This window comes from Hyperolius riggenbachi, chromosome 7, assembly GCF_040937935.1.
Source record: "Hyperolius riggenbachi isolate aHypRig1 chromosome 7, aHypRig1.pri, whole genome shotgun sequence".
NCBI lineage: Eukaryota > Metazoa > Chordata > Amphibia > Anura > Hyperoliidae > Hyperolius > Hyperolius riggenbachi.
In genome coordinates this window covers 113,285,771-113,309,975 of record NC_090652.1, presented here as the reverse complement: position 1 = coordinate 113,309,975, position 24,205 = coordinate 113,285,771, and the positions used below count along the sequence as shown (strand labels likewise).

Here is a 24,205-nt window from a genome sequence, read left to right as displayed (position 1 = left end):
AAACATATACAAATACAATGTATGTTTTTTTTCCAGAATAAAATGAGTCATAAATTACTTTTCTCCTATGTTGCTGTCACTTACAGTAAGTAGTAGAAATCTGACAGAAGCGACAGGTTTTGGACTAGTCCAACTCTTCATGGGGAAATTCTCAGGGATTTATTTATTTTCAAAAGCACTTAGTGAATGGCAGTTGCTCTGTCCAACTGCCAACAAACTGTGCGGCGAGAAGGGAAGCTGGCCAGCATCATTGTTTAAATCCTTTTTAGGGAATATCTTTATAAAGAATAAAAGCCTTGCTGAGAATCCCCTATGAAGAAATGGACTAGTCCAAAACCTGTTGTTTCCGTCAGATTTCTACTACTTACTGTAAGTGACAGCAACATAGGAGAAATGTAATTTATGGATCATTTTACTCTGGAAAAAACATGACCCGGCAGCGTTCATACGTTCCCCACTCAACTCATCTCATCCCTGCATCCCCACCAACTCAAACCAAACTTTTATTTTATTTATTTTTGTTATATATGTAAGCCAGTTGACCGACAACCTCTACTCTTCACTCATCCTACAAATCAATCAGACTCCATTTTATTTAGAGTGACACATTTATTGTCAGCCACAGCTTAACACAACCATAGTAAATAACACCATAAACAGAAATGTAAGAACATTATGTAACAACATTACATTGATAACAATAGCAGTATCCCAACTTTGTTCTTTGTCCCTCCCCTTCAGCTTGACTAGTGGCGACCGAGGAGCTCCAACATAACTGGCCCATAATTTTGAGAGCATGCAAACCAAAATTGCCTCCCCAGCCGTGCTACCGAGCCTGAGGGGCCTGGGCTTGCAAGCAAAAACACCTTTTTGTTTTTCCACTTTAACAACGATACCCTCTAATGCACTATTACTCCCCCACAATCTTTCACAGGTCTCCAGGTTATGTGACCCCTCGGTCCTGATATTTGCCACATCAACTACCAACCCAGGGAGGGGTCGCCGCCATCGCTGTGACATCTAGAAAGAAACAGAGAAAATTAGGAAAGTTAGTGCCATAACCTCACCCACATCTCCTAGTTATTTAACCCCCTAACCCCTAAATAATTGTTTTCCACCTGCCACGATGCGCCACACATTGCGGCCCATGACTCAAAATAAGAAAGATCCCCCCCCTGCTGCCTACCCCCCCCCCCCCCCCCCAAAAAAAAGGGAGGGTGGGTGGGAAGTTTGCTACCACTGCCGATCTAGGAGGTAGTGAACCTTCCCCGGATGCTACTCTACACTACTTCCCCTCTCTAACTCCAAGCCCCAACCCCTTGCTGCCTGCCTAATAAGCTTCCCACCCATATACTTAACCCCCTCACACCCACGTAAGTTCACTAGGAACTCACCAGGGTCATGATGCTGCGATGCTAAATGCATCGTGCATCTCTTACTTCTTATTTGTATATGTTTGCATATATTTTAAATTTTACAATTTTTAGCCATAGTGCCCCTTTAAGTGTAAACGGGGCTTAACAGTCTACCACATCAACTCTGACTATATACCCTTCACACCAATAAAACTTATACTAAAAGATTAATACACCTTTACCATTCTAGCCCCAACATTCCTATGTCATCCGACACTTATATGTGTCTCTTTTTCATAAGAGGCTGTTAACAAGCTTTGATGGAGAAGTAAACAAGAGACCTTATCCATGTTCTAAATTATCTTCCACGTCTAGGCACATTAGAGGCACAGGCTCATGGACCCCATACAAATGATATATATGATACTTGGATGACGCGCCATTTGAAAGGTTACGGTTACACAAAGACATGTAGAAAGTGTTATAGTTAAACATGACGCAAGGCATGGCTAAGGTTTGGCCCTGGGGTAGAAGCTAAGAAGTGGTTTCATTTAGTGTTGGGCACAACAGAGAAGGATTGAAGGTCAAGATTGGGGGAAAGGTCTCAGTGAGGGTAGGGTAACAAGTAGGAAAAGAAGTATTGATAACATTAAAGGGACTCCGAGCAGTGCACCCTACGCCTTTTAGTTTTTGTTATTTTAGCGATCAAAATCGTGGCAAACACGATTTTGGTTGCGAAAATAACGAAAACTAAAAGGCGTTGGATGGCGGTTTATGTGTCGTTGGAAAGAGGAGAAAGAGAGCTTCAAAATGGTATGCAAAATTTCCATAGTTGTTTGTATTACACAGGACGACTTTTCCCCAAAGTCGGCAGCTGAATTGAGCCGCCGACTTTGGGGAAAAGTCGTCCTGTGTAATACAAGTAACTATGGAAAGATGCATACCATTTTGAAGCTCTCTTTCTCTTCTTTCCAACAATATATAAACCGCCGCCCTACGCCTTTTAGTTATCGTTATTTTCATGATCGAAATCACGTTTGCCGTGATTTGATCGCGAAAATAGTGAAAACTAAAAGGCGTAGGGCGTCGGTTTATATATTGTTGGAAAGAAGAGAAAGAGAGCTTCAAAATGGTATGCATCTTTCCATAGTTACTGCACTGCTCGGAGTCCCTTTAAGGTTAGACCTTTTTAGGAAGTAGCAGCTAGAAAGGTGACTAGAAAGAAGCTTCAGTTTGTGTTGGGTATAGCAAGAAAGGGGGTTAGGTTTAGGCGCTTGGCACAAGGTGAGATTTGGGGTAGGTTAGAGAGGTAGTAATGAAGGATCGGGGTTTTACAGGAACCCTAAAACAAGTATCAGGAACATTTTGTACTCACAATGAACTTGATTCATGAATCTGTGTTGCTATAGCAGCGTGAACTCCATGACAGCAGCACAAGCTAAATACAGGACTGCTGTTTACATAGTAACGTGCGCTCCTGGGTGCTGTGAAGTATCCTGACCGCAGCACAATCCAGTGTAGCGTGTTTAGCTCTGTATTAAGCTGGTGCTGCTGTCATGTAACTTGCACTGCTGTAGCAGCACAGCAGCTTCATGATTCAAGTCCCATATTACCAAATGAAGGAGTAAATGTATGCCAACATCACATATACAGTGACACAGGCATTCTGTAACCTGTTGTTCTTTTCTACCGTGCTTTAATAAACTACCTCTGCATTGGAGTGCCGGAGTCCGTTATCCTTCATTTCAGATCACATATACAGTGGCTTGCAAAAGTATTCGGCCCCCTTGAAGTTTTTCGCATTTTGTCACATTACTGCCACAAACCTGAATCCATTTTATTGGAATGCCACGTGAAAGACCAATACAAAGTGGTGTACACGTGAGAAGTGGAACGAAAATCATACATGATTCTAAAACATTTTTTACAAATCAATAACTGCAAAGTTGGGTGTGCGTAATTATTTAGCCCCCCAAAGTCAATACTTTGTAGAACCACCTTTTGCTGCAATTACGTCTGCCAGTCTTTTAGGGTATGTCTCTACCAGCTTTGCACATCTAGAGACTGAAATCCTTGCCCATTCTTCTTTGCAAAACAGCTCCAGCTCAGTCAGATTAGATGGAGCAGTTTTCAGATCTTGCCACAGATTTTTAATTGGATTTAGATCTGGACTTTGACTGGGCCATTCTAACACATGGATATGTTTTGTTTTAAACCATTCCATTGTTGCCCTGGCTTTATGTTTAGGGTCATTGTCCTGCTGGAATGTGAACCTCCGCCCCAGTCTCAAGTCTTTTGCAGACTCCAAGAGGTTTTCTTCCAAGATTGTCCTGTATTTGGTTCCATCCATCTTCCCATCAACTCTGACCAGCTTCCCTGTCCCTGCTGCAGAGAAGCAACCCCAGAGCATGATGCTGCCACCACCATTTTTGACAGTGGGCATGGTGTGCTCAGAGTGATGTGCAGTGTTAGTTTTCCACCACACATAGCGTTTTGCATTTTGGTCAAAAAGTTCTGTTTTGGTCTCATCTGACCAGAGCACCTTCTTTCACGTTTGTTGTGTCCCCCACATGGCTTGTGGCAAACTGCAAACGTGACTTCTTATGCTTCTCTGTTAACAATGGCTTTCTTCTTGCCACTATTTCATAAAGGCCAATTTTGTGCAGTGCACGACTAATAGTTGTCCTATGGACAGATTCCCCCACCTGAGCTGTAGATCTCTGCAGTTTGTCCAGAGTCACCATGGGCGTCTTGACTGCATTTCTGATCAGCGCTCTCCTTGTTCGGCCTGTGAGTTTAGGTGGACGGCCTTGTCTTGATAGGTTTACAGTTGTGCCATACTTATTCCATTTCTAAATGATCGTTTGAACAGTGCTCCGTGGGTGTTCAAGGCTTTAGAAATCCTTTTGTAGCCTAAGCCTGCTTTAAATTTCTCAATAACTTTATCCCTGACCTTTCTGGTGTGTTCTTTGGACTTCATGGTTTTGTTGCTCCCAGTATTCTCTGAGGTTGTCACAGAGCAGCTGTATTTTGTACTGACATTAGAATACACACAGGTACACTCTATTTAGTCATTAGCACTCATCAGGCAATGTCTATGGGCAACTGACTGCACTCAGACCAAAGGGGGCTGAATAATTACGCACACCCCGCTTTGCAGTTATTGATTTGTAAAAAATGTTTGGAATTGTGTATGATTTTCGTTCCACTTCTCACGTGTACACCACTTTGTAATGGTCTTTCATGTGGAATTCCAATAAAATTGATTCATGTTCGTGGCACTAATGTGACAAAATGTGGAAAACTTCAAGGGGGCCGAATACTATTGTAAGCCACTGTATGCGGACTCCCTTCCCTCCAGTATCTATGGACTGGAAATTACTATATCAATAATGAAAATATCTTCAGCTCTTGTGCTGCTGCTGATGAAATAAGTTTATGCTGCAGAGAAAGTACAAGAGGAAATACAGGCACATATTAAGCAAGAACAGATGCCCACAGCTGATGATCGGAGGAAAATGCCATATACTGACGCAGTGATACACGAGGTGCAGAGGTTCTCTAACATTATTCCCATGAGTCTACCGCACGCAACAGCAAAGGATGTCCATTTCCGAGGATACTGCATTCCCAAGGTAATTTATTATTACTGTCACAAGTCTAACCGACAGATACTGTATTTTGGTTACTGCATTCAATCATTATTTATTATTACTGTCACAAGCCTAACTGACAGATATTTTGGTTACTGCATAATTAAAGATAAGTACTAATTGAAATATTGACAGACATTTTTACTGAAAAGTTTTGTTGTAGTTGCTAAGCAGCTGAATATCCTGCTTGCTTCTTATATTGCTGGAGGATTCCAGTGGTGAAACGAGTCATTTGGGCACGAGTTCCAAATACTAAAAATGGCACCACCATAGACACCCATGTTAAATTACCCAATTATCAGCTACAGCTGGTAATTTGGGCACTGAGGACAATGGCACCTGATGTGAATAATGGCCATGGTGCCTGACATTCATTATTGTGGCATTGTGCAACTATGTACAGTAGTGAAACTCTGTATTGGGTGCGAGTTGCAGCTATGCATTGTGCCAATGTCAATAGCAGCTATAGCGATTGCACCAGACATTATTAACAGCGGTGGAATTCTGCTAACTCTGTAGTTTGGGCTATTTGCAGCTATGAAAGGCCTGAGGGTAGCGATGGCAACATGCCAGCAGTGACTTCATTTGCACTTAGTGTTAAATGGAGAGGGGTTAAGGTGCCCATACATCTACTGATTTGCGGCCTGATCATTTATCTGAATTGATCATTATATCGAATTGGATGAAAATGATGCAACATTTCTGCCTGATCGATAAATCCATCAATTTCGGCCCAAAATTGGTCAAATGGGTCAATCAGACATGCTGGAAAGAGCTTGGTCGAATATGCTCGATTGGGTACACAGCAGCAATGGTATTCAATATCACGATGGCTTCCCCGTCGCTGCCTCCCCCCCCCCACCCCCCCTTCCCGATGCCCATGCAGTCTAAAATCTTCTCCAACCCTCATGCGCCAACATTCCTGTGTGCCACCAGATTTATGTAAGTACAGTATATAACAAAAACAGCAAAGGCTGGTGGCCCATAGGTATAGAAAACTAAGTTTAAAACAACTAAAATGAAAAAGAAGAGTAAGTGGTGGCTTACGTCAAAAATGACAACTTCATAAAACAATGGAATTTATTATGCACTGGCAACGCATTTTGTGGGTCTGAGGCCACTTCCTTAAAGCCAATGGGAACCGCTTGAAAAATTCAAAAGGTAGATACTTACCTAAGAAGAGGGAGGCTCTGGGTCTTGTAGCTCCTTCCCTCTCCTCTCCTGGTGCTCTGGTTCAGGCGGCAGCTCCTCCATTCAAATCCCCCACCGCGGGGGACTTTGGAATTCTTCAGAAGCCGAGCCCTCCCAGACAGACGGCTCTATACTGGGATCACACGAGAGAGGGCGCTCACGCGTGTGCAGTATGGAGTAGCCCATCTTTGGGAGCACTCGGGCTTCCGAAGTCTTCCTCTCGGTGGTGGAAATAGCAGCAGCAGCATTTGACCGAATTGGTCAAATGCTGCTCTGGGAGAGCCAGCGCTGGAAAGGCAGCGGGAGAGAAGAGAGAAGGCTCATTAGGACCCAGAGCCTTCCCTCTCCTTATTGAACCAAGTGTGTCTGCAACACCTATATATACCTGCAGTGTGCTAGGGTCCAACAACATATATGTACAATGGGAGAAAAAAGAAACTCTTTAAAAAGCACCACTCAGGAATAGTGTGGAAAAAATGGTAATTTTTATTATTACAAAAACTCTCTGCCAAAGAAATACATATGTCAAAAACAATATATCACCATGCAAATGTATGTTGCAAACCACCTATATCTAATAATGATTATCCTCAAAGGGCTCAGGAACTGTGCCCTAATCGGAAAGAACCCGGGTTCAGCATATACATGAAGTGTGTAGAAATTAGAGACAAAGTTCCCTTGTCATATGGTCTGTGCTAAATGAATAAATCAACAAAAATATATAACCAATTGCACAAAATCCCTGCAATATATAAATAACCAACAGTTTAACCTGAAAAATAGTGACACAGTTAGTGATAGGCAGGACCAGTGAAACTACCGTGGCAGTCCATAGTGAAAGTGAAGAGGTATACTTAGCCCAGTAATGGTGAATAGGAGGCAGGCAAGGTGAAGGCAGAGAGAGGCAGAGGGTTCCCTCAAACGGACCCACTAGTTTCGCAGGCGTTATCCCGCTTTTTCAAGGAAGGAGGGAGACATCCGTGCTGTATTGCCGCCATTGCGGCGTTTAAATAGTAATGGAGGGTGATCGCGAAAAGCCAGACGCCCCCGGAAGTGACGTCACTGAGGGCGGAAACTACGTCAGTGGAGGCCAGGATCTCGTAAACCACGCTGGAACGCGGAAATACGGGTATGTATTATAGCGCAGACCTGCGCAGTGTGTGAACGGCCATTCTATTATGCAGCCATCTTATAGAAGACTATAAGGACGTCCCAGTATAAGGACATCTGGATATCTAAGTGGCCACATACTGCCACCCACTACAAGGAGCCACGCACAGCCTCAGACAATGAGTACTATAAAGGGAAAAGACTAAAAGAACAAATAGGGTATACATAGATAAAGCTTAATCCCATAAGATCCTCATCATAGGGACACCATCACCAAGAATATAATATAGACTTGATAAAACAGTTTAAATATCAATATTAGACATTATCAATAATACATATTAGATTCATCAATGCATAAACAATATAATACTTTTAGGGGATGTCAACTCTACCTTCCTATCAACAAATCCTTCAGCTCTGAATAAATTATAACAATAGGCTGTTAGCTCTTAAAGGGGAAGCAACCCCTCAAGTTCATTGTCTTAGCCACCCAGGACAAATAACAAGGGAGGGAAGATGACTTCAAAGTCCAATGTTTCATCATAGTTCATTGTCCCAAAGAGATATCTAGTCCATTCCAAGGGGGTCTCCAAAGATCAAGTCTAAAACAGTGGTCACAAGTCCAAGTAAGCGTTAGAAAGCATTGTTCATAATACAGTAGTCCATAACATCAATCAATGGGGACTATAATACTTCTGCATGTAAAGAGAAAAAAGAGGGAAACTATTTATATCTCTGATTTAACACATAGAAAAAGCAATTATATATGCGAGATAATCAATCAGAGCCGGGACAAGGTCCTTCAGCACCCAAGGCTGAGACACCAAAGTGCGCCCCTCCATCCCTCCCACCCCAGCCGTCACACACTGATTGCTGTTAGACTAAGAGGTACCCCGGGGCCCCCAACCTTAATCTCTAGTTATCTGGCTTGCAGTCACTGCTATGTATGCCCTTTTCTTATTTCTTTCTGCTTCAAACACAATTGGTAATGACAGCTGAATGAATTGTGCGCCCCCTCCTACACTGCGCCCTGAGGCTAAAGCCTCTTCAGCCTCTGCCTCGGCCCGGCCCTGTAATCAATTACAGATATCTGTCAGCCAGAAATTTAGCCCACAAACCCAGACCAGTCTACTTCTTCATTTAAACCAATTGGTAACAAACTATTAAGCTGGCAAATCCATCTTGCCTCTCTTCTAAGAAGTTGTTTTACTATGTCACCACCTCTTATATTTAGTTTAACCTGCTCTATGCCACAAACAGTTAGGCCACTACAGGAACCATGATGTTCCTCCAGGAAGTGTGATGCTACTGAGGTAAGTGTTTTTCCTTCCCTCTCCTTAGGTAAGTATGTGCCTTTTGTTTTTATCCAAACGGTTCCCATTGGCTTTAAGCCAATTGTAGTTTCAAATCACTCTGTTGAGCCGACAATGAGGACCTCTTTAAAGCCACCACTTCTTTTTCATTTTAGTTGTTTTTAACTTAGTTTCAATTACCTCTGGGCACCTCTTACCCCTCCTTTGTCCTTCTCACCCCTTTGGATGGGTGTTATTGGTCTTATGTGGCTTTGCCACACTTAGTACTGGTGTGTTTTCCTAAGAGAGTGACCGCATCCCATATCTTCTGGACACCCGAGTGGAGTCAGGTTTGTGCATCTCCACCTGATTCAAGCGGTTGGTTGTCCCCTCTTGCAACTTACCTTTGTGGGTATCATTTGTCTTTAATTACATTTTTCTCAGTTTGGTAACATATTGCACTATTTGAGCTCCCGCTGTCTCTGTTTTCTTTCTAAGGCATCCAGCCACCCCCTCTTCATGTAAATATATGTATTTTACTTCTGCAAAAAACTGTTTAATTGACTTTTAAACTGTATTCCCATCATATAAATTGATACATTTCTTATCTTTAAATGTTAAAAGATTGCTATGCTATCATGACAAATTGTAAAATTAAACTACATGTTTACACATACTTATGAGATGATCATTTCTCCCAGATTAAAATACACTATGAAATTACTTTTTTTTTCTAGTCTCCTCTCCCTTACTATAGGCATTGAAAATCGGACAGTTGATGAACTAGTTTATCTCCTTGTGGGGGATTCTCAGGTGTTTATTTTATTTTTAAAAGCGCTTACTTAATGTCTGTTGCTCAATCCAACTGCCAAAATTGTATGCGCATGAGTAGGCAGGCTGGCCAACAACTTTATACAGATGCTTTGCAGGGCGTGTTTTTCTAAAGAATAAAGGAGATACTGGGAATCCCCAATGAGAAGATGGATTAGTCCAAAACGAGATGTTTACCTTTAGGAAGTATAGGTAGAAGAGATCAGCAGTACCACGTAGATGTATTTAAGCTCTTTATTGCATAAAGATAAAGCCCAGGGACAGCGGCAGACGCTGTTTCGGAGGCAAACTCCTTCCTCAAGTTGTATAGGCTCACTCAAAAGAGATAACAACCACAATGGCATTTATATACAGTTTCAATAAGAGGACCAATCAGATAACATCACAATACAAAAAAACATGAATGTCCAATCACAGGGCAAAGCATGAGAGGACCTGATGGGGAACAGATATGTATATCAGCAGCCGGTACCACAGCATGATTTGAAAAGTGTCATATCCTTAATGGCCAATCAGCACATACCAAGTCAGGAGGACCTGATGGAAAACCACAGCACTGTCATAACGCTCCTCCCAATCTCCCAGAGGGCAATGCGAGAAGTGTACTATGCTTTGGGAGCTGCTGGACTACAGCGCCATAACAGCTTATGGTTCACCTACTACACATCGCAAAAAAAGACGAGGGGGCAAACGGTACAAGCGAAGATGCCGGAAGCAACAAGGAGGTCCCCAAAACCAACAAAATGAATCTTCGACAACGCAAAAATTAGTTGTCAATATTTCACATCAGGTGCTTTTGAATGAAGAAACTAAGGCCCTAAATCATGGTTTGGGTTTCTGCCCCATCAACCCTCCGGATTTTTTCCTCATGGAACAGGAATGCTATCACTTCCTGCGAAGCATTAAATTGAAGGCCTTTTTCTCCACTAACTCTTTTTTACCTCGACAACGGATTAAAAGGGAAAGACTCTTTTCACTAAGGGGACTACCAGCTTACGAAAAAGAGTTCCTTTGTTCCACCCAGCCACCCCACTATTGATATCTTTGCTTCTAAATTGATGGATGGAATTAGGCGATGGAGCGGGACTTTAACAATGGTCATTTGAAGATCAACTCAAATTTAAGTCGTTCTGAAAGGGATGCGCTGGCTTCTATACAGAAGAACTCTGATATCACTGTTCGGGCAGCGGATAAGGGGGGAGCAGTGGTGGTCTTGGACACTAGTTATTACAGAGAGGAGATTTTGTCACAGCTTGGCCATACCTCAGTCTATAAGAAATTAAGTGGTGACCCCATCCGGAGGATTTGTTCACGCATTAGGTCCGTTATTGATGATGCATACATTAGGGGTACCATCGATGAAGACTTAAGGTAATTCCTCTACTGTGACCACCCTGCGACCCCCAAATTCTATACTCTTCTGAAAATCACAAGAACCTACTCCGGCCACCGGGGAGACCCATCGTGGCCGGGGTAGGTTCGGTGTTTGTCCCTTTAGCTAAGTTTTTGGACAAACTTCTGCAGCCTTTTGCTGTGTCTTTAGATTTTTATCTAAAAGACACCACTATGTTTTGGAGAAGTTGGGCAAACTTCAGATTGATTGCACGGATCTCGCGCTGGTTACATTAGATGTCGAGAGCCTCTACACCTCCATCCTACATGATGGGGGTGTAGAGGCAATCGATTGGTCTGACCTGACCATTGAACAGAGAAAGTTTGCAGTGTCACTCTTGAAGATTATCTTGGAGGAAAATTACTTTGAGTTCGAGGGTGTTTCCTATCAACAATTACGGGGGACGGCAATGGGTTCCAACGTGGCCCCATCCTATGCAAATCTTTTTATGGGCCTCTATGAAGAGGCATTCGTCTATACTAGCATGTACTTCCGCCAACATGTGGTTTGTTGGTGGAGGTACATTGACGATATTTTTTGCATTGGAGGGGGCCACAGTTGGCCTTTAATTAATTTATTGAGGAGCTTTCGAGCAAATGCCCCCCCCCCCCCCAATTAGATTGACTGCACACTTTGACTCGAAGAGTGTTTCCTTCCTGGATACTCAGGTTGTCTTGGGACCTGATGGTTTCCAGACAGATCTGTATGTTAAACCAACAGATAGAAACACTGTTTTGGAATTCTCTAGCTTCCACCCCAGGTCAACTAGGGAACATATTCCTGGTGGACAATTGCAGAGAGTCTCCAGGATTGTATCAGATTCTAGCCAGTGCGAGATTTAGCTTAATGAAATGAGGGACAGATTTAGGTCAAGGGGGTACCCCGAACACACCCTGGTATCCAATAGACCCACCAGAAGACGCCATGGAGGAGCGAGACTCCCTTTTGTTTCCAGGTACAATGCCTGCAGCTATAAGCTGGGGTCCATTGTACGGCAGCATTGGGGCCTCTTACAAAGTGCTTTTCCCCAGGTACCTGAGTTTAAATTTCCTCCTTTGTTATCTTTTAAACGAGCCCCTATGGTTAGGGACAAGATTCGAGCCCGTATTCCTCGAGCTGTGGTACAGAGTGGCCGAAGTGGCACCTTTCCATGTTTAGGCTGTCATATGTGTGGCTTGATTTTTAAGGGAGATAAGTTTAGGCACCCGTCCAAAGGAACTGAGTTCAGCATACGTGGTCTGTATACATGTGATTCTTCATATGTAGTTTATTTACTTAAATGCCCATGTGGGCTATTATATGTGGGAGAGACCACCCAGCAATTGCGTGAACGTATCTCCTCACATAAATCGGCCATTAGGACCAAGAATATGTCTCAATCTGTCTTGGCCCATTTCACCCAGTTCCGCCGCTCTATACCACAGCTCCGTGTGCAAATCATTTAGGGGGTACCTGTTCATTTTAGAGGAAACAGGGAAAAATAATTACTTAGGCGAGAGGCGGGTTGGATCAGGAGGTTGGGTACCCTGGGAGGGAGCGGTCTCAACCGGGATTATGACCTTTCTTTTTGCATTTAAACTTTTATATTTAAATTGAGTGTAAGATTCATTCATATATTGTGCCCTTACATATTTTTGTGCGGTCTGCTATGCCGCGTTGGTGGTGTGCTGACTGCTGAGTCCAGCTATGTGTTTTTCCCTTGTGGGTTACACTTTGAGTATACTGGGAGTTGCCGTTTTTTGACGTGTGGGTCTCTTTATTATTATTGTATTTTTTACATATAATACAATGATTTATTTATAAGGGTGGGTATCTATTATGGCACACTCAGCCTTACTTTACCACAGCACTAGCATTTTTTGCTTTTGGTCATTATTTGATGATTTACGGTGCTGACTTTGTCAGCATGTTCTGCATTACATGCGTTTTACACGTCAGTTTGCAGATTTGTTCATTCGGCATAGTGGCTATTTGTATGGTACCGCATTTGACTTTATGCGTACGTTTTTATGCTTAGCTAGGACGCTTTTACGCATGGATGCAGTTGAGAATTTTTTGCGTACATTTTTACGCGTTGTTAGGACGATTTTACGTATGGAAGCGGCTGCCGTCATGACGTCATTCTTTCCGTTTTTCGGTAGTACGCTTCTCACATTGCCCTCTGGGAGATTGGGAGGAGCATTATGACAGTTCTGTGGTTTCCCATCAGGTCCTCCTGACTTGGTATGTGCTGATTGGCTATTAAGGATATGACACTTTTCAAATTATGCTGTTGTAACGGCTGCTGATTTACATATCTGTTCCCCATCAGGTCCTCTCATTATGCTTTGCCCTGTGATTGGACATTCATGTTTTTTTGTATTGTGATGTTATCTGATTGGTCCATGTGACCTTATTGAAACTGTATATAAATTCCATTGTGGTTGTAATCTCTTTTGAGTGAGCCTATACAGATTGAGGAAGGAATTTGCCTCCGAAACAGCGTCTGTCGCTGTCCCTGGGCTTTATCTTTATGCAATAAAGAGCTTAAATACATCTACGTGGTACTGCTGATCTCTTCTACCTATGCTTTGGGAGCTGCTGGACTAAAACACCATATCAGCTTAGCACTCGGATACCCTCACCAGGGTGCCTATCGACTGTGGTGTAACGTGCCTTTAGTAAGTGACAGGAACATGTGAGAAAAATAAGTGCATCTGGAAGAAACGCACATTCTACCAGTATGTATACACACGTATTTTAAATCTTACAATTTTTTTGCGATAGTGGTCCTTTAATATGAACATTTGATTGAACATTTTTTGCTAATGAATTCTTTGTGGTATGCGTGACTAGAGGTGTGACAGGAGCTTGTCTTAAAGGCGTGCTTCGTTTCTATCTCAAAAAGGTGGGAGCTATGCAAAAAGTATGAATCAGAGAAATAGCTAGAATGAATATTAAAACTTATGAAGACTGCTTTGAAGCTAAGTTTGTTCACATTGCTCAGGCTTGAAAAACAGACCTACTTAATTGGAGCAGTAAATCTAGCCTGACGTGGTTTGGACGAATGGCTTCGGTCAAAATGAACCTGCTACCACGCTTCTTATATATGATTCAATGTCTACCTATTGACCTGCCAGCTTCTTATTTGTGGACGCTACAAACTTACATTAACAAATTCATTTGGGGGAATTAACCTCCACGCCTCAAGCAGACGATTTTGTGTATCCCAAAGGAGTCGGGTGGGATGAGTCTCCCTAACTTATTCAAATACCATTTGGCATCCCAGTTGTGTAGGGTGGTCAAATGGGCTAACTGTGTAAATCCCAATATCTGGGTGGGGATTGGACAGGAATCCACACTATGTTCTGCTGCTGCTCTGGGTTGGTCTGACACCACAAACCTCCTGAAAACTATTTGGGGTAATCCTCTTTTATTGGCCACAGTGAAAAATATGAGAAAATACCTACCTGCCTTTGGTTTGTCCTCTTTTCCTAACAAATTGACCCCTGATAGCTAATCCACAATTTCCCTCATCTTCTGACATTCCATTTCTACAAAATTGGCCGGAGGGAGGGTGCCCAAGAGTGAGAGATTTTATCTCTGGGAACAGTATTAAGACACACTCCGAAATGTCAGCTCTTAGAGTGACCACAAAGATGTATGAGACCGCACACTAGCGATGTCGGGGAATGGGCGTGCAGCGGATCCACCCCTGTACCCACAGGGTATAGCGTACAATTTCTCCAAGACGATCCAGCACAGCTCTTTTAATCAGAAGATTATTTTATTGGATCATAAAATACAAACATTAAAGCTGCATAGTGGCTCTTAGAGTGGACCTGAACCTGTCCAATTGGCAATATTTCCAGATTCGCTTATACCTAAACTCTCTTAAAGGCAAGTTTGATTGGAGTACTCCACTGACCTCGTTCAAGAAACTAGTGGTGAATACTACTCCCCACAGACATTTGGTGTCTCAAATTTACCAGATTTTTCTTGAACCCTCTTGCCCTTAGAAACTCAGATTCCAATAAGCCTGGGAGAGAGATTTGGGTCTGGAGCTTGCAAAAGACCAATGGCAAAAAATATTTATGATAAATCACAAAGGCTCGCTGAATGCAAATACCCAGAAACTGGGATAAAAGATCCTAACTCGTTGGTATAGAACCCCAAAGGTGATACACCGTATCTTCCCTTCAGCTCCAGATACATGTTGGAGATGTGGGGCAGATGGAAGTGACATTCTTCACATCTTTTGGTCTTGCCCTTCTCTCGACAATTACTAGAAGACGATCCATCGATTGATTGTTCTACAGTGCAACGTACTCCTAGTACCTTCCTTCTACATGTTACTAATGATGCTGTAAAAGCATACAAACGATCTCTTACGGTACATCTTATCAATGCTGCTTGAGCACTTATCCCCCTAAATTGGAAATCCCCCATCTCCACCCACAGTTGACGCTTGGCTCTCAAGAGTGGATAGGATAGAGGCTATGGAGAGGTTAATTCTTATGTCTCAAGATCGTTCGGATCAATACACTCTCACATGGTCTATCTGGAATGAATTTCAAACATCTGACGAGTATAAGCGGATTATGAATCCTTGCTAATCAGTAGATACTGAAGATTTGCCTAAAATGCATAAAGTTGATCATCTTGAACTTTTCTGTCTTCCTTTCTTCTTGTTCTATATCCGGTACATGGATTATATTACAGACCTGCAATTAATATTGATCCAAGAATTGGAAGGTCTTTCTTTTTGTAGTTTAAACTAACTGCAACTCCAACCTTGGGTTTTTTTCATGCATGTTTTGATTAGCCATATTATCAACCTATAGCTGTTTATGTCATGTGAACTCGTGTCATTATACATCTGATGCTCTCTATCTCTATCTATCTACAATAATTTTTTTGTACTGTTTTTTGCATAAGTCTCATTAAACTTTAATAGTAAAAAAAAACTTATTGAGACTGATAACTTTTGAAGAGAAGATATTTTAAAAACCTGCAAATGACATTGCCCAACCTAATGACAGGTCACTGAGTTTTCCTTTAAGTGTAGTACAATGTGTTTGTGCTTGCAGGATACAGAGGTGATTCCTAACCTCACATCTGTTCTGTATGACAAGACTCAGTGGGAAACACCTTATGAATTTAACCCAAATCACTTTCTGGATGGATCTGGCAAATTTGAACATAAAGATGCGTTTATGCCTTTCTCAGCAGGTGGGTCATTAAACTAATCACATTATATCTAACGGCATAATCATTGTTGCAACTAAGTTAAGACATTGAGGGCTCTTTCACATCTAACAACTTGTGCAGGAGCCGTTCTCCTGCACGCATTGAATAGCCTGCGGCATGTCGTCGGGATGCTGCGGTGCGATGTAATCAGGGGCGGTAGCTATTAATTCACCCAACGGGAAAACGCCAGCTACCAATAATTAAAAGCTCCCGGGTGTGTCCAACCGCAACGGACAAAAACACAGCCTCGGGTGTGAAAGATAAAATGAAAGTCTATGGACTTTCATTTTACCTTGGTTAACGCAAAGTTCCGACTTTGTGTCAAAACGCAGGAAACGTGCTCTAGTGTGAAAGAGCCTTAATCGAGACCTCAAGCCAGAACTCAATAGACTACAGTGGGTTGCAAAAGTATTCGGCCCCCTTGAAGTTTTCCACATTTTGTCATATTACTGCCACAAACATGAATCAATTTTACTGGAATTCCACATGAAAGACCTATACAAAGTGGTGTACACGTGAGAAGTGGATCGAAAATCATACATGATTCCAAACATTTTTTTTACAAATAAATAACTGCAAAGTGGTGTGTGCATAATTATTCGGCCCCCTTTGATCTGAGTGCAGTCAGTTGCCTATAGACATTGCCTGATGAGTTCTAATGACTAAATAGAGTGCACCTGTGTGTAATCTAATGTCAGTACAAATACAGCTGCTCTGTGAGGGCCTCAGAGGTGGAGCTGGGAAAAAAGGGCGCATGCCGCTAGTGGACAAAAAGGGCGCCGCCATTCACTCCCATAATAAATAGCGTTTAATGGGCGCCGGGTAGGAAAAAAGGGCGCCGGAGCTAAATAAAGTTTATAAACGGCGCCAGGAGCTAAATAAAGTTTACAAACGGCGCCCGGAGCTGTTTAATGATTTATAACTGAACTTGTGGTGATTTACGTTTATAAAATGCACCCGTGCCGAATAACGTTTATGAAAATACTAAACATATTTATCTTATTTAAATAATTAAAACATTATTTAAAGTTTTATCCCTTACTGTTTGTAAAACATTATTATTCACAAAATAAAGCGATCAGTACGTAACGTAAATTGCAAAATATTTTTTTAATCCACAATTACTAAAACATAATTATCCACATAATAAAGGGGGGTCTTAGGTTTAGGCACCAACAGGGGGGTCTTAGGTTTAGGCACCAACAGGGGGGTCTTAGGTTTAGGCATTAACAGGGGGGTCTTAGGTTTAGGCACCAACAGGGGGGTCTTAGGTTTAGGCATTAACAGGGGGGGTCTTAGGTTTAGGCATTAACAGGGGGGTCTTAGGTTTAGGCACCAAGAGGGGGGTCTAGGGGTTAGGGGTAGGTACAGGGAGGGTTACTTAGGCACCAACAGGGGGGTCTTAGGTTTAGGCACCAACAGGGGGGTCTTAGGTTTAGGCACCAACAGGGGGGTCTTAGGTTTAGGCACCAACAGGGGGGTCTTAGGTTTAGGCACCAACAGGGGGGTCTTAGGTTTAGGCACCAACAGGGGGGTCTTAGGTTTAGGCACCAACAGGGGGGTCTTAGGTTTAGGCACCAACAGGGGGGTCTTAGGTTTAGGCACCAACAGGGGAGTCTAGGGGTTAGGGATAGGTACAGGTAGGGTTCTGTGTAAGAGTAGGCTTAGGTATAGTTTTAGTAAAATTTTAGTAATAATTACTAATGTATTACAACATTTATTACGAACGTAGTTATATTTATATCATCTTTATAAACAATATTTTCAAATTTTATTATAACAACAAACCATAAATGACGGTTATTCACAATAATATACAATTATAACAATTAAACATATATTATTGGTTTTTTTATAAACGTAATTATAAGTTTAACTTTTGAAACAGGGAAGATTAACGTTTTCACAATTTCCGATTTCATAAACATTATTTAATGATTTATAATTTTGTTAAACATTATTTGTAAACGAAATATAGCACACTATATTTATAAACCCTATTAATGATTAATTATTATTTAGAGTTTACACCCCGCGCCCTTTTTGTCCAGGCGCCCTTTTTGTACGTACGCCTCAGAGGTTGTCTAAGAGAATATTGGGAGCAACAACACTGTGAAGTCCAAAGAACACACAAGGCAGGCCCAAGACAGGTCAGGGATCAAGTTATTGAGAAATTTAAAGCAGGCATAGGCTACAAAAAGATTTCCAAAGCCTTGAACATCCCAAAGAGCACTGTTCAAGCGATCATTCAGAAATGGAAGGAGTATGGCACAACTGTAAACCTACCAAGACAAGGCCATCCACCTAAACTCACAGGCCAAACAAGGAGAGCGCTGATCAGAAATGCAGTCAAGAGGCCCATGGTGACTCTGGACGAGCTGCAGAGATCTACAGCTCAGGTGGGAGACTCTGTCCATAGGACAACTATTAGTCATGCAATGTACAAAGTTGGTCTTTATGGAAGAGTGGCAAGAAGAAAGGCATTGTTAACAGAAAGCATAAGAAGTCCCGTTTGCAGTTTGCCACAAGCCATGTGGGGGACACAGCAACCATGTGGAAGAAGGTGCTCTGGTAAGATGAGACCAAAATGGAACTTTTTGGCCAAAATGCAAAACGCTATGTGTGGCAGAAAACTAACACTGCACATCACTCTGAACACACCATCCCCACTGTCGAATATGGGGGTGGCAGCATCATGCTCGAGGGGTGCATCTCTTCAGCAGGGACAGGGAAGCTGGTCAGAGAGAGTTGATGGGAAGATGGATGGAGCCAAATACAGGGCAAACTTGGAAGAAAACCTCCTGGAGACTGCAAAAGACTTAAGACTGGGGCGGAGGTTCACCTTCCAGCAGGACAATGACCCTAAACATAAAGCCAGGGCAACAATGGAATGGTTTAAAACAAAACATATCTATGTGTTAGAATGGCCCAGTCAAAGTCCAGATCTAAATTCAATCGAGAATCCGTGGCAAGATCTGAAAACCAGATCTGAAAACTGCTGTTCACAAATGCTGTCCATCTAATTTGACTGAGCTGGAGCTGTTTTGCAAAGAAGAATGGGCAAGGATTTCAGTCTCTAGATGTGCAAAGCTGGTAGAGACATACCCTAAAAGACTGGCAGCTGTAATTGCAGCAAAAGGTGGTTCTACAAAGTATTGACTCAGGGAGCCGAATAATTACGCACACCCCACTTTGCAGTTACTTATTTGTAAAAATGACAAAATGTGGAAAACTTCAAGAGGGCCGAATACTTTTGCAAGCCACTGTATATGCACAGAAAACTTGATGCATTAATCTCCGCCCCTCAGCAGGTTCTGAACTTGTGTCTTCCAACACCATCTGTTGGAAGTAAAAAACGGTTTAGAGACTTGGGTCTATTTGTTTCTGGTATTAATGAAAAGCAGCAACTTAAAAAGCCTGCAAGTTCAAAGTTGCAGTGCATTAGCGCTAAGGTCCTGTATGGTTTTCTTTTCTTTTTTCTTTTTTTTTTTTTAGTCCTTTATGGTTTTCTTTTTCTTTTTTTTTTTTTTTTTTTTTTTTTTTTTTTGTAGTCTTTATGCTTTTCTAGCACTGGGGTTGCTCTTTGAGCTGTTATGTATTAGTTGTCTAAGGTGATAACAGAATGCTATTCTAGACTTTAAAATGAACTTTATTAGCATATTCTGACCTGAGTTTCTAGAATATCCAAACTCTGATGTTGACAGAGACAAGACAAAGGGCATGAGAGAGAAATCGCTAGAAGAATTCCCAAGCAGGAACATCACTATATAGCAGGGATTTCCTTTTCTATCCAGGACCAGGAACATACCTTAAAAAAACACCCTTGGACACTACTGGGAGTTTGGTAGTGTTTTCCAGTGCATGTATTAGAGCTGGAACCCACAAGGGCGATTATGAGAGCATTTTTTGGAGCGTTACAGAACGCTAGCGTTTTGCCAAAACTCTCAGCTAATGTAATTGGATCGGGCAACTTCCACTGGAGCATTTGCGATTCCTCAAATCGCAAACGCAGGACATGCAGCATTTTGGGAGCGTTAACGCTTCAGTGTAAAGTATATAAACGCTGGCTTAATCGCTCATCAAAACCTGCATGGAGCGATTTTGCTAGCGGTTTAACGTTACCACACACTGTAACAAAATTAAAATTAATTGAAAGGACCAATCAGACTTTAAAACGCTAATCGCTAATCGCTACACAATCGCTGGCAAATTGATACACTTTGTAAAATCCCTTCCTAAAACGCTCATGAAACTGCTGACAAACTGCTCATACAAAATGCTAGCGCTTGCGATTAGCAATAGCGTTTTGCAGCAGCTACATCACATGCCAACAGTAAAAATGTCACCATGCAATAAATGTCAGAATGTAAATCAGGGATTTATCAGGGATTTAAAAGATTTTACAATGGGCAAACACTGACTAAATCATTTATACATAATTATTGTAAAAATGAAGCACTTTTTTTATTACATTATTTTCACTGGAGTTCCTCTTTAATAATGATTCTGTGCTCTTTTTATTGTTATCACGATGGTGATAAAGCATTTTCGTAGTCACTAAGCAGTTTACCTCACGCACACCTTAAAATATGGATTCTGTCCTTAAGTTAAAGAGTGGTTTCTAAAGTTAAGGTTTCAATCCTTGAAATAACAACATAATTCCTAAACACAGGTGCCCATATGCAATTAATTTTTTTCTACTACATTTTCTCCTAAGTGATATTTTCAAACTTGTCAATAAAATGCCTTTTAAACCTCCAGCAAGCAAGAACATATTCAAAACAAAATTGTTAGTACTTCTTAAACTATTTTTGGTAGTTATTCAATTGCAAAATGTTGAAAGGTTATTTCAAATGAAAATGAAAAATTATCCCCTAGGAGAAAAATCAGATGAAAAAGCTAATTGCATTTGGGCCAGGATGTTAATTCATATATATATATATATATATATATATATATATATATATATATATATATATATATATATATATATATATATACATACATACATACACACACACACACGCCTATACACACACACACACACACACACACACACCTATACACACACACCTATATACACACACACACACACACACACACACACCTATACACACACACACACCTATACACACACACACACACACACACACCTACACACACACCTTTACTTACACACACACACACACACACACACACACACACACACACACACACACACACACACACACACACCTATGCATACACACACACACACATACACACACCTATACACACACACCTATATATACACACACACACCACACACACACCTATACACACACACACCTATACATACACACACACACACACACACACCTATACATACACACACACACACACACACACACACACACACACACACACACACAGACACCTATACATACACACACCTATACACACACACACACCTATACCTACACACACACACACCTATACCTACACACACACACACCTATACACACACACACACACACACACACCTATACACACACACACACACACCTATACACACACACACACCTATACACACACTCACACACACACCTATACACACACACACACCTATACACACACACACTCACACACACACACACACACACTCACACACATAAACACACACACACACATACACACACATACACACACACACACACACACACACACACACACACACATTCACACACAGCAACACAGAATCATACGCACACACACAGCCACAGCCTCTCTCTCCTTCCCTGGCTGTCCTACACAGGCTAGTTGTAATAGTGCTGATAGTAGGAGGGGTGGAGCTACATCCTGCTTGTGTATGCTCCTTCCCTCCCTATCTACTGCATGGAAGAATAACTACAGAGGTGATATCTTAAAAAAAACCTGAACGGAAAATTAAAAGTCAGAATAAACATACATGCATCATAGTTACCTCCCATGTAGTGTACTCCTCCATCTCTTTCTCCTCTCATGCATGCTGTCTGTAATCACAGGAATTCTCCGTCCTCCATTTTGAAAATAGCCATTACCCCATAACAGCTTCCTGGTCAGCAAGCTGTTAAATTGTAGCATTGCCCACTTGAGCCATAGGGAAATATGGTGAGTGCCTGGCACATCAGTTGTCCACTCAGCTATAACTGACAGCAACTGATATATATAACTGACAGTAATTGATATATTCCAGTTCTGACAAAATGTTGTCAGAACTGGAAGGGATCACTGTCAGAAGAAAATGGTGAGCTTCTGAGAGGAACTGATAGCAAGGTAACTATGTAATGTTCATTTGAAGTTACCGCATGTGTTTATTTTAAATAGTTTTACTCAGTTCAGGTTCGCTTTAAGGACTGGAGTGTAATAGCTCACCACTGTAATAGCTCACCACTAAATTTTAGTAAGGAAAGCATGTTTAGTGAATTAGCACTATGTGTGATTATACATTTTTGGTAAAACCATCCTTACTACATGCACTCTGTCAGGAATAATCCTGCCGAGGTTAAGATGGGCTTTAAAATAAAACATATTTTGTTTGCATACTTAAGTCTTCAGCAATGCTTATGTCTTCCTATCTATGGCAAGTGCCTAAACATATTTTCGTGGTTTTTTTTTTTTCCTTCATAGGGAGAAGAATTTGTGTTGGAGAAAGTTTAGCCAAAATAGAACTTTTTCTGTTTTTCACTGGACTTCTGCAAACCTTCACTTTTCACCCACCTCCAGGGGTTTCTAGAGAAGATATAGATCTCAGTCCTATGGTTGGGTTCCTCTTAGTGCCTCAGCCATACTTGTTGTGTGCAAAGCTTAACTCTTAGTCAAAATCAACAGTATTTTCCTTTTTAATGGCATGTGTTGTAGTATAGATTGTGCAGAGTAGTGTAGCACACCTCTTGCATCCCCACTAATGCAAGTTTATGTATACTTAAGCTGAATGCTTTACAACTCACTTTTTAACACCTCCCTGGATTGTTACTAACCAAAAAAAGCCACAATGTTACAATCAAAAGAGTAAGTCTTTATTCCAAGAACAATACAGAAGGTTTAAATTCCTCCTCCTTTTCATTCATTAAGTTGACTCTGACTTCTGCTGATGACACAATCAGAGCGGGAGCGGAGTAGACATAAGGGAAAAAAGGGGACACATGGGGGACAGATGGAGACACATGGGAGACTGAATTAGACACATGGGGGATAGAAAGGGACACGTAGGACAGAAAGGGACACATGGGGGCCAAAGAGGAACACATAGGGGACAGAAGGGGGGATACATGGGGGCAGAAGAGGACGCAGGAGGACACATGAGGTACAACAGGGACACAATTTGGGGAGAACATCTACAAGATGCTTCAGGTTTAGTACCAGGTTTAGAACCAATCTTTATCTTACTGCTACCACATTTATTTTTGGAGCAAAAAAGTTCTTTAATGCAGTGAGGGCTAAAGCAAACGCTTCATCTGCTCCCAGCATATACACTGTCCTTCTGCTCCTAGGCAGTGAATCAGCAAAGCACGCTTTCTGGCATCTAGTAAGTCATTTTCATGTAATGCAAGTATGTAATTGTCAAACATCTGCATCCAAGCAGTGAAGTGCACTCTATGCTTACCCCGTTGTTGATGGAAACATGGTGATTGCTGTAATGGTTGCTGTAACTGGCTTATTGCCAGTTGTCATCAGTAATCACTGATAATAAACTAGGACTAGTAAGTTTCTTTAGCTTCACCTTTTTCCTTTAAATGTAATGATGGTCAACAGACCAGAGGCCATTTCTCCAGAAAGTAAACGTTTTGTCTCCATGGACCCAAATTGCAGTCTGTCTTTTTTTGTTGGCTTTGAAACAATGGCTTTTTCACTGATGAACAATCTTTTAGCTTTTGCCAAGTATATTCTTCTCTAGGAGACAGAATGCATCTCTTTCCTGGGCAGTATGGTATGGTATTTATACTTTCTTTACTATTATTGTTTCTGCAGATGCATTTGAAACCTTCATGCATTTAGACATTTGTAACGATTGTGGAATTATCTCCAAGGTCAGCGCACAACATGTGTGTTGACACTGCGGAAACCCTCCACAAGCGCTTGGAAAGGGAACCCAGTTTTGATGCAAATGCACCTGTAGAGAGGAATTCC

The 24,205-nt window shown here is 41.7% G+C and overlaps 1 protein-coding gene across 1 annotated transcript in view; it reads left to right on the top strand.

Annotated features, from left to right (window-relative positions):
* The window catches only part of LOC137524545 (cytochrome P450 2K1-like), a 64,146-nt gene extending 40,271 nt beyond the window's left edge, over window positions 1–23,875 (top strand). Inside the window, exons 7-9 of the mRNA XM_068244535.1 lie at window positions 4,803–4,990; window positions 15,898–16,039; window positions 22,706–23,875. Of these exons, the coding sequence (XP_068100636.1) occupies window positions 4,803–4,990; window positions 15,898–16,039; window positions 22,706–22,893 (518 nt within the window). The 3' untranslated portion in view covers window positions 22,894–23,875. The remainder of the gene's footprint in view (window positions 1–4,802; window positions 4,991–15,897; window positions 16,040–22,705) is intronic.
* The last annotated feature ends 330 nt before the right edge of the window (window positions 23,876–24,205 follow it).